Source organism: Pistacia vera, unplaced genomic scaffold (assembly GCF_008641045.1).
Source record: "Pistacia vera cultivar Batoury unplaced genomic scaffold, PisVer_v2 Contig673, whole genome shotgun sequence".
Taxonomy (NCBI): Eukaryota; Viridiplantae; Streptophyta; class Magnoliopsida; order Sapindales; family Anacardiaceae; genus Pistacia; species Pistacia vera.
Genome location: NW_022196527.1, coordinates 1,080,377 through 1,095,672, shown reverse-complemented (window position 1 = coordinate 1,095,672; position 15,296 = coordinate 1,080,377). Strand labels below are relative to the sequence as shown.

The 15,296-nt window shown below is 34.1% G+C and overlaps 2 protein-coding genes across 4 annotated transcripts; both read right to left on the bottom strand.

The window, feature by feature from the left end:
• Positions 1–1,245: 1,245 nt before the first annotated feature.
• LOC116113070 (GATA zinc finger domain-containing protein 10-like) lies at positions 1,246–4,890 on the bottom strand. The gene is made up of 2 exons (XM_031399226.1): positions 4,247–4,890; positions 1,246–2,109 (listed from the first exon to the last, which is right to left on the bottom strand). Exons 1-2 carry the CDS (start codon positions 4,834–4,836, stop codon positions 1,464–1,466), a joined length of 1,236 nt encoding a protein of 411 aa, XP_031255086.1. The 5' UTR covers positions 4,837–4,890; the 3' UTR covers positions 1,246–1,463.
• A 3,148-nt stretch (positions 4,891–8,038) lies between these two features.
• On the bottom strand, positions 8,039–13,929 carry LOC116113164. 3 transcript variants are annotated; one of them, XM_031399321.1, is made up of 4 exons: positions 13,717–13,929; positions 11,290–11,561; positions 11,115–11,219; positions 8,039–9,081 (listed from the first exon to the last, which is right to left on the bottom strand). In XM_031399321.1, the coding sequence occupies exons 2-4, from the start codon at positions 11,471–11,473 to the stop codon at positions 8,342–8,344; spliced, it is 1,029 nt and encodes a 342-aa protein (XP_031255181.1). In that variant the 5' UTR covers positions 11,474–11,561; positions 13,717–13,929; the 3' UTR covers positions 8,039–8,341. The 3 variants fall into 3 exon arrangements, with proteins under 3 accessions (XP_031255181.1, XP_031255182.1, XP_031255183.1); XM_031399322.1 differs by having other exon boundaries at positions 11,290–11,527; XM_031399323.1 differs by having other exon boundaries at positions 11,290–11,462.
• Positions 13,930–15,296: the final 1,367 nt, after the last annotated feature.

Below are 15,296 nucleotides of genomic sequence, written 5' to 3'. Positions count from 1 at the left end.
GAGTTTTGAAACGAACTGGAAATTGATTTCTACTGAGAAACCGTCTGCTCTAATTTGATTTAGACGGCTGTCGAACTATACAAGATTTGAAGAGAGGAACTTGTGGCTGTTATTTGCATGTTCTTCCTCTAAGACATGGCTAGTTTTGCAGCGGAAGCATATGTTTGGTTTTGGTAGTTTAGAGGAGATGCCGTTGTATTGATTTGGTCTTACTTCAAAAGTCTACTGTAGCTTGCATTTTCATAAACGCATATTTTGAGCTGCTGAAGTGTTGATATCCACTACCCTTTGATGGTTAGTTAGTTAGTAGTTACTGAAGGGAAGGCTTTGTTGCAGATAATGAGTTACATTCTACATCTGGTGCTCTTTTATTTCGGCGATTGCCTATTTTAGGTGGTGATGGATTACCAAGACACCTATATGCATACAGCTTTTGAGGCGAGAGACTTGTAGCTGTTATCTGGAAGTTGTTCCTCTGATAAGTGATAAGCAGTAGTTTATTACTGAAGCAGTCAGCTGCATTATAAGCTATATGTTTGGTTTTTGATAGTTTACAGGACATGGTTGAGCTGATTTTGTTCTAGTTGGCATTACAAGGCTTAACTGTCAAAAGTTGCTGATATCCTTTGCTCTTTTGATGGTTTTTTTGCTGAAGCGAAGGCTTTGCTCCTAATTTTGAAGTGAAAGGCTTTTCTTTTTTCACTATGGGATCTACCATCTTTTTGGCTTTGTTTAGAAATTGAATTTCAGTCTTCTGTATATATTTTTTTTTTTTCTAATAAAATTTTAAACATTTTAGATGTCATATTTGCATGCTTTCTCATATTATATTATGGATCTTATTGACTAATAATAACAGTAAAAAGAAAGAATAAAAGGTCACATCATGATACAATAAAATTGAATAGTTAAAAATTATCATAAGACATTTAAGATCTTTTTTCCTTAAGTAATTATGATCTTTATCATTTATCCGAATACTTCTGTAAGCTTTAAGACTTTAAATCACATGATTTTGATCAACATTCAATGATACACTTGAATGTACGTAAAAGAAATCCTCTTTCAGTAATTAGAGGATGCACTGCACTCTGTTGTTCACCTGAATTGAAATGCTCATCTTACCCAATTCTTTTTGTTCAGAATAAGTTTGGCATCTTCAGCTGTAGAATTCTGAAATGCAACACAACGCCCAAAACTGTTCTATAAGTAATTTTCAGCAAAAGTAATATAGAATAGAACTAATTTGAAGCTAAACAGACCATTAATATAAATAATATTCAACCTACAATTGCCACTTTACATAGATTTATATGTTTTGTCTGTCTCATAGAAGGGGAAAAAAAATTAGACATTTATCTACCAACTTTAACTTAAGGCTCACGCCATTGAAATTTCCAATGTCATGGAGATTGTTCCCTACTCACTGTTAAGAATTCCAGCCACTATGCTACTTCCATGGTTCATCTAGAGTTCAAATCAAAATTCCCCACTTCACGCCACTCATCCTGCATGCCCGTCTCCCCATTTTCAGTTTCCTCATCATTTAAGAAATCTTCAGATGGCTCCTTCTCATCTCTGTGTGCATTGTTTCCCCATCCATTCATCATTTCATCTGGGTTAACACCTTGTTCCTGATCTCCCATATCATGGCCAATTGAAACATTATTGACTTGAGAACCAAGTGCACTTGCCCTTATTGGTGCTCGAGTCATCATTTCATCACAAGCATGAGACTCAACTCGAGCTTGCTCAGCTTGAACCATGGCAGCCATTCGCAACCTAGCCTCATGAGCCTCTCTACCAGCCTTCTCTCTTGTCTCTATTTCTGCCCTCAGTTCCAGTATGGCTCTTCTCTCCTCTTGGAGAAGAGCCTGCTCAATCATCAACCTCTCCTCAGATCGAAATTCACCTACAGCTCGCTTGCGGGTTATTATGTTGAAAGCAAGGGCCTGTTTCTCAAATGTTCCTGTGAACTCTGCAACTTTGGCAGCAATGTTGTTATCCCACTGCTGGGAGCGAGAAGGCATTTGGCCTGTTGTGTCAGAGTCAAGGATTCTATCATCTTCCTCTGCTTCATAGTCTGCTACCACATGATAAGGTAGTAGCCTGCAGAGATAGAAATGAGAAAGCATGAATTTCCAGAATATTCTTGAACATTGATGTCGCAAATCCTTTTGAGTAAAACATAAGCTTCAATTTCCTATGTTTAGAACCATTTAAATAAATCATCCGATAAGCTTGTATCAAAAACATTTAAGACTTCAATTACTATGTTCAGTATTATTTGATTAATTCAATTACCACATGCCAGAAGCGTTAAGCGATCTTATTCACCATTTCCAATTTCTTTTCTATGTGAAAAAGGAGCGTATTCTACCTGATCTTCCCAAACCCACTTCAATAATATCATAAACTGCATATAATGATGATCCATTAATAGAATGAATCAGTAGAATTAATATAAGACATCAACTGACGTGGAGCTGAGGGGATACAGTTATTGATTTGTATATTTATTTTTGATAGGAAAGACGTATAGTTAGTAAACTTAGAAAAATCTGTAGTTTATTAGCAGTATCAATAGTAATGAACATTCCACTGAATCAAGATGCGTTTTACATCATGCCTCATGGAAGAGAAGTGTTGGCACAGAATGACCAAAAATCAATGCATCTGTCAAATCACCACTCCAATTGGTTTCAACAAACTAAACTTGTACTCATGTGAATACTTGACATACTATCAAGGAGCTATATCAATATTAGATATGTCTCATATAACAGTACTTCAAGGATTACCTTCAATTGTATCAAAACTTCTTATTGGTATCCAAGATTTGAAAATTAATCTGAAAAACGTAAAAATTTATAAAGACTGTCTCCTGTGACATCCTTATAACCCCATACACCAAAGAGCACACAAATATTATAACAATATAACATAATGGAAAAAGATTTTACAAAAGAATAACAATCAAAATCTCCAACTCACTTCGCAAAAAATAACAAATGGTGTTTAGATGGGTTTTAATATGCCAGATAATATAAGCAGGCCTAATTCGCCTACATTAACCAGGCAGTGATTATCAGTAAGAAAATAAAAATGCATGGAACATGATGCGCAGTCTATTAGACAGCGGCAGGAATTTAGGAGAATCAACAACGAAATTAAAATGAAGACAATAAAACAAACCAAGATTACAGAGTGCAACTCCTAGGACATTCAGACAAATAATTTTCCCACTACCTGAAAATGATTATAGAAGTTTGGGAGATTAATGTTTTAATAAAATTTACCAGAATAAAAATAAGACTATTTTATTAACATTAAAAAAGAATTATCAAAAAGTATAAAAGAATATTGTGTTATGTAAATATAAATATTTCTGAAAATTGTTACAGGATTGTATGCATCATAATTGTGATTAACAAATTAAATTAACAATCTACAATAGGATAAATACCCTCCAAGAACCACCATCCAAATAAACTGTAATTCTGCATTTCTAGTACAAGCAATGCCAGCACTTTTTCAAACTATAGGCAACAGGGCTGCCGAATATAGCATCCTTTTATGGATGAAATATTGCTAGCCAAAGACTTTTGTGCCAAATAGTGCATAACTCCAAGTCCAAACACTGAAATCACGAATGACTTCATATTTGATTCAATCTCCTATTTGTTTGGAAAATCATCTAAAACTTACTTTCTCAACTCCTTCCATGCCACATTTATTGATGTTAAAATATAAAAGGTATAATTCCTATGGGTATTCATCAGAGGTCCTAATCATCTTCATCCAAATTGACAAGTGTTGCCAAACGTCAACCAACTTATTCGTCTTTATCCATATTAATTCTAATTTGATCACATTAATGTAATGTAATCTACATCATTTTTGGACAAATGCTGTACAAACTTTCAAAAACTTATCTAAAATGGCCCATAACACTGCCAAACTAAAGCATTCATTAAATTATTCTCACCTCCATTGGTATCTTTTTAATACATAACAATAATGTCATGTCACGTTAAATACGACCTAATTGCATTCTTCAAGGCACAGTTCATACTTATATATAGCACAATAAGAATGAAACTTCAACAAATATAAACTCACAAGTCTACAACCATAAGCAAAACCCAAATACCTACCCTTCCTAACATTTCTTCAGACACCTAACAGTTAACAAAACGAGGCATAAACTAAAATCAATACTCTTAAATAACAGATAAAAACAAACCTCTCACAAGCATCTTCAAGCGATGTGAATGGGCGCTTGAAATCCGGGTGGCAGACCCGCCAGGCGTCCTGGTAAGCCATCTGGAGCTCCATTTGGTTCAACGGCCGCATCCCTTTCTGTTGTTGCTGTTGTTGCTGCTGTTGCTGTTGCTGTTGCTGTTGCTGTTGCTGTTGCTGTTGCTGTTGCTGTTGCTGTTGTTGTGGCTGTTGTGAATTTTGCTGACTCGGTTGCTGCAAATTAGAATTAGCATTGGCATTAAGATTGGGATTAGGGTTAGGGTTAGTATTAGGGTTAGAATTAGGGTTAGGGTTCTGTGGTTGGAGAGTAATGGGTCGGTGGAGGCCAGGTGGGCGAAGATGGGCATCGATGTTAGAAGGGAAGCGAGAGATGGCAGCTTGTTGTTGAAGTTGTTGTAAGAGAAGAAATTGTTGTTGTTGTTGTTGTTGATGTTGGTTTTGATGTTGTTGTTGGTGTTGGTGTTGGTGTTGTTGTTGTTGTTGTTGAGCTTGCTGTTGCTGGTGTTGTAAGAGAAGTTGTTGCTGGTGCTGGTGCTGGTGCTGGTGTTGAGCTAAGGCCTTAGCTTCTTCCATTTCTCTAACTCTCTTCACCTTCTCGTTTCAGAAGAGTGATCGAGTTTCAGTAATTGTTGACCAAAAGAGAGCTTGGTTTGGAGGCAAGGCAAATGGAAACTTTTAGATTGGGCTTCTAAGGCCCATTTGAGAGAAATGGGTCCAAAAAATTGGTTATTAACACACACATGCATCATTGACCTATGTTTTACCCCCCTTTTTTTCTTTTTTTTTTTTTCTTTTTTTTTTAGGGAAACTACACTTACAATCTTATATCACAAATTTTCACTCACAACTCTTAGATTGCAGCTCCTACTTTTTTACTGATGAATTAGTCATTCAACGAGATAAAAAATAAAAGATAAAGTAGTCATTTTATATAAATTTTATACAATTTTTGTCTTGTTATATGACTCGGTTATAAGAAAATATTATTATTCTATAAATGTATAAAGACTAAAAAAAATAATAAAAATTAGCTCACAATCCAATCTCATAAACTCTCTCTCACAATCCCTACATAATAACTCTTAGGGGGCGTTTGGTTCAGGAATGTTAGATTACTGGGAATGTTGGATTACTGGAAAGATAGATTATCTTGGAAGATTACTGGAAATTTTTGGGAAAATGTGTTTGGTTAGTTGGTGGGTATGTTATATTAATATGTTTGGTTATGGGGAATAAATTGGTGGATATGTTATTTAAATCACTAAATTGTCCCTTTTTTAAATACTAATATAATATTACTTTTATTATTAATTTTTGAATAATTTCTTTTAACCCTCAATATTTCAGATTTAGCTAAACACCCCCGCTTATATAAAACTTTAATTTATGACGAAATCACCCCCACCTCCTGCCGCCATCGCAAACCATCGTCGGAAGTATTGGAAAGTCCCCGCGACCAAGAGGCTTCGCTATGGCCTTTTCCGACCATATTGATGACCGAAAACGGCCATATCAGGCCAGATCTGGCCGTTAGCGGCCAGATCGATTCCGACAGTCCATGGCCGTTAACGGCCAGATCTTGTCCAGATCTGGCCGATAATGGCCAGGGATCTGGCCGGAAATGGCCAGATCTGGCCGTTTTCGGCCATCAATATGGTCGGAAACGGCCATATCGAAGCCTCCCAGAGCCTCCCACGTAATCTTGTTCTTTTTTAGGGACTCTGATGATTTTTTGGCAGCGATCCGTGGTGGTTGGCCGCTTTTATCGGTGGTGGCTGGGTGGCAGTGGTGGTGGTGACTGGGTGGTAGTGGTGGTCTGTAAATTATTTTAAATATAAGGGCATTATTGTCCAAAATTTTAATTAAATAAGGTAAAATTGAAATAGGATATTAATGTAAATTTGTTTTAAAGTAGGGGTATTATTGTCCAAAATTTTTATTAATAAAGGATAAAATTGTAACAAAAAAAGATAACCCTGGTAATCTCATAATACCTAAGAAAATGGAGATAATCAGATTACCTTCGATATTACCAATAATAACCACTATTGGTATTTGAAGATTACCGGTATCTTATATTACTTGACAACCAAACATGGTAATCAGACAATATAAGATGACATAATCCTAGTAATCCCACATAACCCCCAACCAAACACCCCTTAGTTTTTTACTGATGATTTTGATTTAAGGAAATCATAGTAAAAAAGTAAGAGTTATCATGTAGGGTTTTGTGATAGAAAACCCACTATATTATATTAACATAAGTGCTCCCTAATATTTTCATCGCTAGTATGGGCTTCCATGGCACTATCAACTTGTTTTATTATTATATTATTTCTTTATTGTGGATTTAGAGGCATTTATTTTATTTTTCTCATTAAATTCAACTATAAATAACCCTTAGTCAAGCTTTCTTTTTTTTTTTTTTTTTTTTTTTTTTTGGGAGTTTTTTGACACCTTCTTTACATTTGGAATAAATTTTTGGAAAGATTATACCTAAATTCAGTGTTTTGATACTTAACTCAGCTCTACCGATTGAATCGGTTGAACTGAGACCATGGGCCTTCGCCAGACAAGTTATCACTTTTAGTTATTCATCCTAAGCCCTACAATTATGGACGACAATTGGTAAGCATACGAAGGCAATTATGTTGGGGCTTTTGGAGAGGGAGTGCCGGTGAGTTCAAAGGTGATGAACAGAGTGATTTTCGATGAATAAATCGATCGAAAAAGGCAAAAATCAGCCGACTAAAACAACATGTTGTCGACGATTGGTGGAACAACGAGATGGGTTTTGGTCAAGAGCTGAGGGGAGTGTTGTCGTCGCTAGAAACATGCTCTATTTGGCTTGGGTTGTTGATGCTGATGGTGGAGTTTGTGACGTTTTTGTAAGATTTCAAACTTATAGGAACTTACATATAATTTTTAAGGATATTTTGTTGAATTTCAAACTATTGGACACGGGTCAACCTAGGACTTGGTTATTAAAACATTGCCTAAATTGATAATTAACACGTCTTCTAATTTTTAAGTTAGTAACAAGTTGGGTTTTGATAATTTAGGTTAGTTCAATGACCAAGTACTTTGAATAGGAACAAATTATTTATGCAAAAATTCCATCATCTGTTAAGCATCCTCGTCCTTCTATAATGAATTTCTGTCATCTTTCTACTAGGTTTTTTCTTTTCTTTTCTTGTTATAACGAATGCCATCATTGACTAATAGTATGAATTTATTAAAAAATAAATAGAAATGAAATTTTCTTTGACCCTAATTATTCACTTGTACATTTCTGTCGCCTCACTTTAAGGTACCACCACTTCCCACAAACATCTAAAGTGCTTTTCTTTTTATTATTTGCGTTATTGAGTAATTGAAGGAAAAGGCATGCATGATCAGATGTTGGGAAGAAAGAGAAAAACTGACCAATTGCTTGCGCACAACACACCCTTTTGGGGAAACATTTAAATAGCAAATCTTTTACAATTGAGGATATTTCACATTTTCAGTTATTCAATCTTATTTGCTAAGTTCAACAATGTCCCATGCAACTTTATGACACAAAATTACATAATACAAATCACAATGTCTCATGGAATGGAAGAACACCATTTACACTCCCTTATAATCTTCTATCATTCACTATCGCTAATTATGAGATTAATAAATCAGCGAGTAAAACTGTAAAAGATCAAAATCTGGTAAATCATTAAAAGCCATATTTATATACCCATAACAATATATAAAAACAAACATAATTAACACCTCAAACATTTGTGGAAACTTTCTTTCAAATTGGTGCAAACTAGGAGGCATTCGCAAAGCCATTGAGTCAAACTACAAGCCAAAGCCAATGTCATAAGTAATCATCCCACTTCTTTGCTTTTGCCTCTTCTTTCTTTCTCTCGATCTCACATGAACAATAACACGAACCATGCATTGAACAGTAAAACTAAACTAAGGATTTTGATGAAGGAAAGGAAAAAAAAAAGAAGCTTCTCCCAATTTTTTTAATCCTTTTTCATTTTCTGGACCTTGAATCAAAGAAAAAAAGAATTCACAAACCTAAACGTACCTACAAAATATTAGGGACATGGGAATCCAATCTCTGCTGCAAGTCCTTGATCTTCATAGATAACTCTGTCTTCTGCTCCTTGTAGCTCTGCAACAAATACTCTTTACCTTCTATTACTTCCTTCAACTCTCCAACTTCCCTTTTCAGCATGTCAATCCTCTCCCAATCTCCCTTTCCCTTTTCCGGAAATTCAAAATTGCTCTCCCCATCAGTGTAAACATTTGCATGACCATTTCTTGCATCAGTTGGCCAACTTGTGACCCTTGATGGCTTGTCATTGGTGCCCACTTGTCCGGCACAATGATCTGCAATCGCCTTTCTCAGCCTCTGGATTTCTCTCTCAGAATCAAACAAGTCCCTATTTGCAGCATCAAGCTGTGACTGCAAATTAGTAGACAGACCAAGCTGAGCGTTGAGGGAATTCTGCAACTCCATAATCTGATCTTGCATCTCAAGTATCATATCATCTCTTCTCTTCAGTTGTTGCCTTAGCTTGTGTATAACTTCTCTTTTGCTGAAGATATCAGAGCCAGATTCTGAGACACATGGTGAGTCTGAGCAGTTTGAATGATGGAACGGCTTTGGAGGCAACTCAAGGCGATCAGGAGATGATGCCCATATAACCCCATTCTCCTTAGCAAATTCAGGAACAGGTACTGTCACCAGAGGGAGAGAACCATCAGTTTCAGACAGAATCTGGGAATTTGCTTGGTGCTTCATCTCCATCATGCCCTCAGTTCCTGATTCAAACCAATAAGAAACCAAAGGATATCATAAGCACCTTAAAATATTAAATAAATATATGACTTTTGCAAAGTCAAGTACAAGGAAACAAGAGCAAGAAAAAGGGTACAGCAACAGTCCACATGGCCGCAAGCAAATTCTTCAAAAAAAAAAAAAAAACACAATGAATAATTGCCACTTCCAACGGTTTCTAATTTCAACACAGCTATACTGTTAATACAGGAAAATTCAAGTGAAAAAACAGAACTTGCTCTTCTTTGCATCCAGACTATGTAACATACATGACATTCAACAAGCATTAATGTAACCAAATAAGCAATGAGAAACATCACAGGCAGCAACCAGTAGAAGTGCTAAGGGCCAGATTAGGGGTGACTTTAAAAAAGTTAAAAGTTACTATTTAATATATATATTTTTTTTTACTTACTTTGTGTTCAATAAAAATTTCCAAGAGTGATAATTGCATAATTTCACGAATCTTGATAGTTGTAAAAACTAATTAGGTGAGGCCTGAGGGCTACTTTCCAAACAATAGTAAATAGTTTACAGTATCCACTATATCATTATAGATTTATAAAAGACATCTATATCCTTTTAGGACATGTAATTATTTTTTTAGAATAAAAGAACTTTTTATATTTTTATTGTATATTATTTGTGCTACATTAAATTAAATAAAGGCTGATTTTTTTTTTTTTTGGCTTTAGATAGAAATAACGAACGTCATAGATATGTCATTTAAACACCATATCCATCTTGATTTTATATCTTGTATGCATTTTTCCTTTCTATTTTTTTAATTCATTTTTATTATTTGAGTTAGGATGTTGTGTAAGTTTTGTTAAATTTTCTTGACTTCACTAATCAGTGGGTCTTATGTTGCAGCTGCTGATATCATGGAATTTTAAGCGGTCTAAGAGTACTTTTGAAAGTTGATTGTTATTACAAGTCCTAGTTGTTGTCCATATGTTAAGGTCACTCATTAAAATCACCACGTGTTTAGCAACCAGTCCAGCAGCATTTTTGCAATTTCTAAAGGTGTACATACCTTTTTCTATTATTATTGGCCCATGCCTTGTTTCTTCTTTTTTCTGTCTTAACTATATCCACCAAAGATAAAATTGTGGTTTCTGAACAGTACTTAATCTACCAAATGAAACCATAACAAGCCCTTAATCTTACCAACCCTAAACTTTGGCCCAACTCCCTTAAAGAATAATTTAAGCCTTTTTTATAGAATTGAAACTGATGTTAGCGTGACCAACAAAGGTTCATTTTCGTTCTGCAAATTAAACCATACCAACCCTGAAACCCCAAAGTTCCATTCGCCTACAGCTCAGGTATACTAAAGAACCTGGCATCAATCTAACCATTAAATCTGATGCCGGCATACAAGAAACCGTCAAAAGTTAGATTTTATCTCTAGGCCTACTTACACCTTGCCAATCTTTGAACCCTAAAACCCTTAAGTTTCATTTAACTATAGCAATAAAATAATAACTGTTCAATTATGATATAATGGGTATCTTAAAAACACATAGAATGTTAAATCCTTAGCTATCATGCCTGACTATCATCTAGAGAAGATTTCAATACTTTTTAAAAAGAATTCTTTATCCCTTCTATTGAAAAATACCCACCCACACATGTGCTGGGCCTTTCACACAAATCCCCAAGAGTGCAAAGCTGGAAAGCTATACATTTAAACTTTTACACTGCACTAACTATTTGAACAGATCTTTTCCAGTTACACTCATCCATGGCTGTACAGGTTGCACCCATTTGATACATAAGATCCATTGTTAAAACAAGCAGTAGCATCTTAGTAAAATCAACTACACCTGATTCCCCCACATAAACTTGCAGTTCTTACACATGAAAAAAGAAAAGGAAAAAATTAAAAAGAACACACAACTACCAACATGTTCAGTGGTATCAACACAACCAAAAATTTGCTGTAAAGCTTCACTAGCTTGCCCTAAATCCTAATCATGTGCAGGTCAAGTGACAAACAAGAAAGAATTCACACCTGAAATGCAGTTGAAGCAACCATCATCATCTTGCGCAAAGGAATACATGTTTGTATGCAAATGGTGACTCGGTGACCTCCTCCTGCCAGAAGATTTTCCGCTACCTGTACAATTTTGAGTTAGAAAAAGTCTCAAACTGAAGACAGTTCACTAACATAACTGATAGTAGAAGACCTTTCAGAGCATTATCAGCATTTGCCTGTTGCTTGGAGTCAAGTGTCTGCTTCAACTTATAACCAAGACGAATTGACAATGTACTTAACAAGGCTCCACCAGCAATAAGTATCCAATTTGGCCCCTCGCCCTGTATACTCTTGGCCTTCTGACCTCTAGATGCACCATCAGTCCTTGATTTCATTTTAATTGCAAGCAAAGAGTTTGAGGAAAAAATTCTGAATAATCCGAATATGACCTACATTGACAATGCACCAAAATTCCATTGCTATCTATATGAAAGAAAATTAGATGAAAGTGCATCAGGAAAACGACAATTTAATCCATAACATACTGTCGTCATCAAAGAAAAGGGGTTCGTCTCAAATTAGAATGGCATTTACCATGAAGAAGCCACAAGAAAGTTTGGACATGATCATAAATCTAGAAGTTTGCTTCATAGTTGAATATATTACATATTTAGTAAATGTCAAAGATACTTCATAAGATCTCCATGATTCCATTGATATTTTAACCTATGGACAATCAATCAACTATTGACAAACACAAACAAAGGTTTTTTTTCATCTTCACTGTAACAATAAAGTGTTAAACTGTGAGCAAAATTACATGGCTTTCTATATACAGAGTCACATGCATAAACATAGCAGTGTTACCGCTATCGTTTGCTCTAGGTCACCTAGAAGTCATCGCGCTAATTGTCTCTTCCATATCAAGCAGATTACCTTTCATTGCAGACACAAGTCTTCAAAATCATTCCATCACATGGTGGCATAATACTACTCCTGAACTTATTGGCATTCTTCACAGGATATTGGGGGTTCCCTTATTGTTTAGCTTGATTATTTTCCTCATTATTTCTTTCATTGGCTTGCTAGAGTTTTTATTGCACAACCACTAAGCATTTTCCAACATTTCATTTTATTACTTATCTCATCATTTTAAAGATTTCCTACAACGGGTACGGCTCATTATATTTCCCCCTATTTAAAGGTCATTTTACTTCTTATTTAATAAAAGTCTCCTCGTATTTTTGAGATTCTCAAAAAAGTAATTGTTTGTATTACTATACCCTTTCTGAGTTCATATATTTGAACATATATCTTGTCAGTAAGGGATTGTCTTGATATTCCATTTATAATCCACCTAAATGGTTGTTAGTATGTCAAAGGCTAAGGAGTCTATGGCATGCTAGATTTTATAACTTCCCCCTACCATGAATCTTAATGCAACCTCAATATTTAAACCAGATTCAACATCTTAGGTAAATATTAAATCAGAATATCTTTATTAAGCTAGCAACGTTGAAGAATATTCCCTAGATATTTACGGGTTTTGGATCCATAATAATGACAGCATACAGCAACAGTAACCAAACTTGTAGTGGATTCTAAATATGCAAGGAAACCCCAATTACCATGCACATGACTTCAGCAACAATCACACCTATCCATACCTATTCTTGCAAACAGTTCCCTTGCAAAACAAAAACTGTTTTCATTTCCACCATTGTAAAAATACAAACAAGTGACCACACCTATGACTGCACTTCAGCATCAAAACTGCAGTGAAATTCAACTCTGACAACTGTCACCATTTTCCACAGTTTGACTAAGTGAATAAATTCAAGTTGTTTTGATAAAAATGGTTTGGAGTCCATAAACATCTAATAATGTGGAATACTACAGAATCACATTTTGACATTCTAGAGCTTGATATAAGATATATCTCATTAACTAAATCCAACTCAAAACTTGTGGGTGGTAGAGGACTGATTTTAACATCACCCATACACATGTATGTTAAACACTATATGGCACCATTGTAAAATGGGTGTCATTTTGTCCTCTAGACTTGTGTTACATAAATATTCCCTTCTGAACTCGCTCAACAATAGGAAAATGTGAAGTTTAAAATGCTTTTCATCAATTATAAGAACAAATTTGTTAAGTTTAAATAGCACATTACATCTAATTCAAAATCAAGATGGATGCCTTCTAAACTAAAACCACGTGGCAAAGGTAACACCACTCCCATCTGACTGGACAGGAATATTGCAAAACGACGAATAAAGGTGGTTCCTTGTACATGGCGGTTGCCCCCTTCTTAAGTTTGTCTCTTTCCAGCCCAACTATTCATGGTTTCCATTTCTAGCTTATTAATTTGTTACCATTTCAATTATGATCCCAAATTAATAATTATTCAACTACTCTTTGCATAGATTACCCAAAATCATTAAAAAAATAATTTAAAAAAAAAAAAAACTCTCTATCATCAATCACAATCTGAACGCATAAACAAAATCAAACATTTAGAATCGATTATGAAAATCTAAGAATCAAAGCTCAAAATAAAATCAATAAACAAATTTAAAACAAAAAAATCGACGAAAACAAAGAAACGTTTACAAGAAAAGCAAACACCAACCTCATTCAAGAGTTAGAATTCGAATCTCTATCTCTCCCTCGCTAAACTCCAGCACGATGTGGTTTTGGCATCTCTCTCTGAAACACTTCCTCGTACAATAAATTTATCTGAAAATCACTGAGCTTTCTCTCTCTCTAGAAATAAAATCTCGTTAAAAAAAAAAAAGTAAAAATAGCTGAGAGAAGAGAGGGTTTTTGGAAATGGCGGCTTTTGGCTGTGTGTTTTCCCCTCCTTATAAATAATACGCGTAATTTTTTAAAAAAACAGAAAAATTGAAGATTATTTCCATGCCACGTCACTAGGATACGTGTCATCTCACGCTCTATTTGTGACTTGTAAGATATTCACTCAATATAACATAGTGGGTATCATCATCCAGGGAATCCAAGTTTACTGAAATATTTTAGAAGATATAACTATCAAAAATATTAATTAGTATAATTATAAAATGATATAAATGCTCTTAAGAGTTAGAAACAAAATTCAATAAAAAAATTATTTGCATAAAAATTATTTTCAATTCTATTAATATTTTTAGTTTTACGGGTCTTGTAGTTTTTTTATATTTAAATTTTATTTATTTGAATTATTTGCTTATTTGATTTTTTTAATTTTATTTGTCATCGTTTTGTGATCATACAATTAAATATAACATTCAAATATCGTTAAGTTTCCTCTTATTGATATTTTTGAAAATTATGTTTATGATTATAATTAGGTAAAGTTGTATACCCTCAAATAATATTCCATAACATATTTAATTTTCTTTTAATATAATATACATTATTTAACCAAATTACTTCACTCATCTATCATAAAAAATGGTAATATTATAAAAGGAAAGTGTCAAAGAGATATCTTTATTCTTGATTTTCTCGTCAAATTATATTATTTTTTATTGTGTTGTCTACTCTAGAAACTATTAATGGTGTTGAACTGTTGATCACATTTAATATTGTAGTAATATAAAATACATATAGAACAAATTTCTAATTTTTTAAATGTTTTAATTATATTGTACTTAAGAAATGGAGCCCCAATTTTCTTTTAAAAAAATACATTAATGTAATTTGAGAAAAAAATTCTCCCATCAAATTCAATAATATTTTGTTATAATTAAATTATAATCTTACCCAAGATATAGATGTTAAAAGTACTTTATTGAAAGCATATAACGTATAACCCTATCCATTATTCATTTGCTTTTTTCTGCTTTCAATGTTTACAGCATTTTCTTTTTCTTTTTTTACTATCGAAAAGAATAAAAATAAAATAAAATAAAAGAAGCAGGAAATGCACATGCCAAACAGGGTAGTGTGATTTGGCTGCTTTATTAATAAAGGAACAGATTGGCTGGAAAGAGAAGGTAGAAGGAGTACCGTTGACTCAACAAGTGATGATGTAATCATGGGAAGCATGTTTCAGGGCGTGTTTGCTTGCTTAAACAACTTGATTTTTCGGAGTAAATGTTTTAATGGGGTAGCTAAAAATTGTTACATGAAAAAGGAAAATATTGTGGGACTTTAGTTTTTCCTTCTAAATTGTTACATGAAAAAAATATATATATATATTTAAATTGA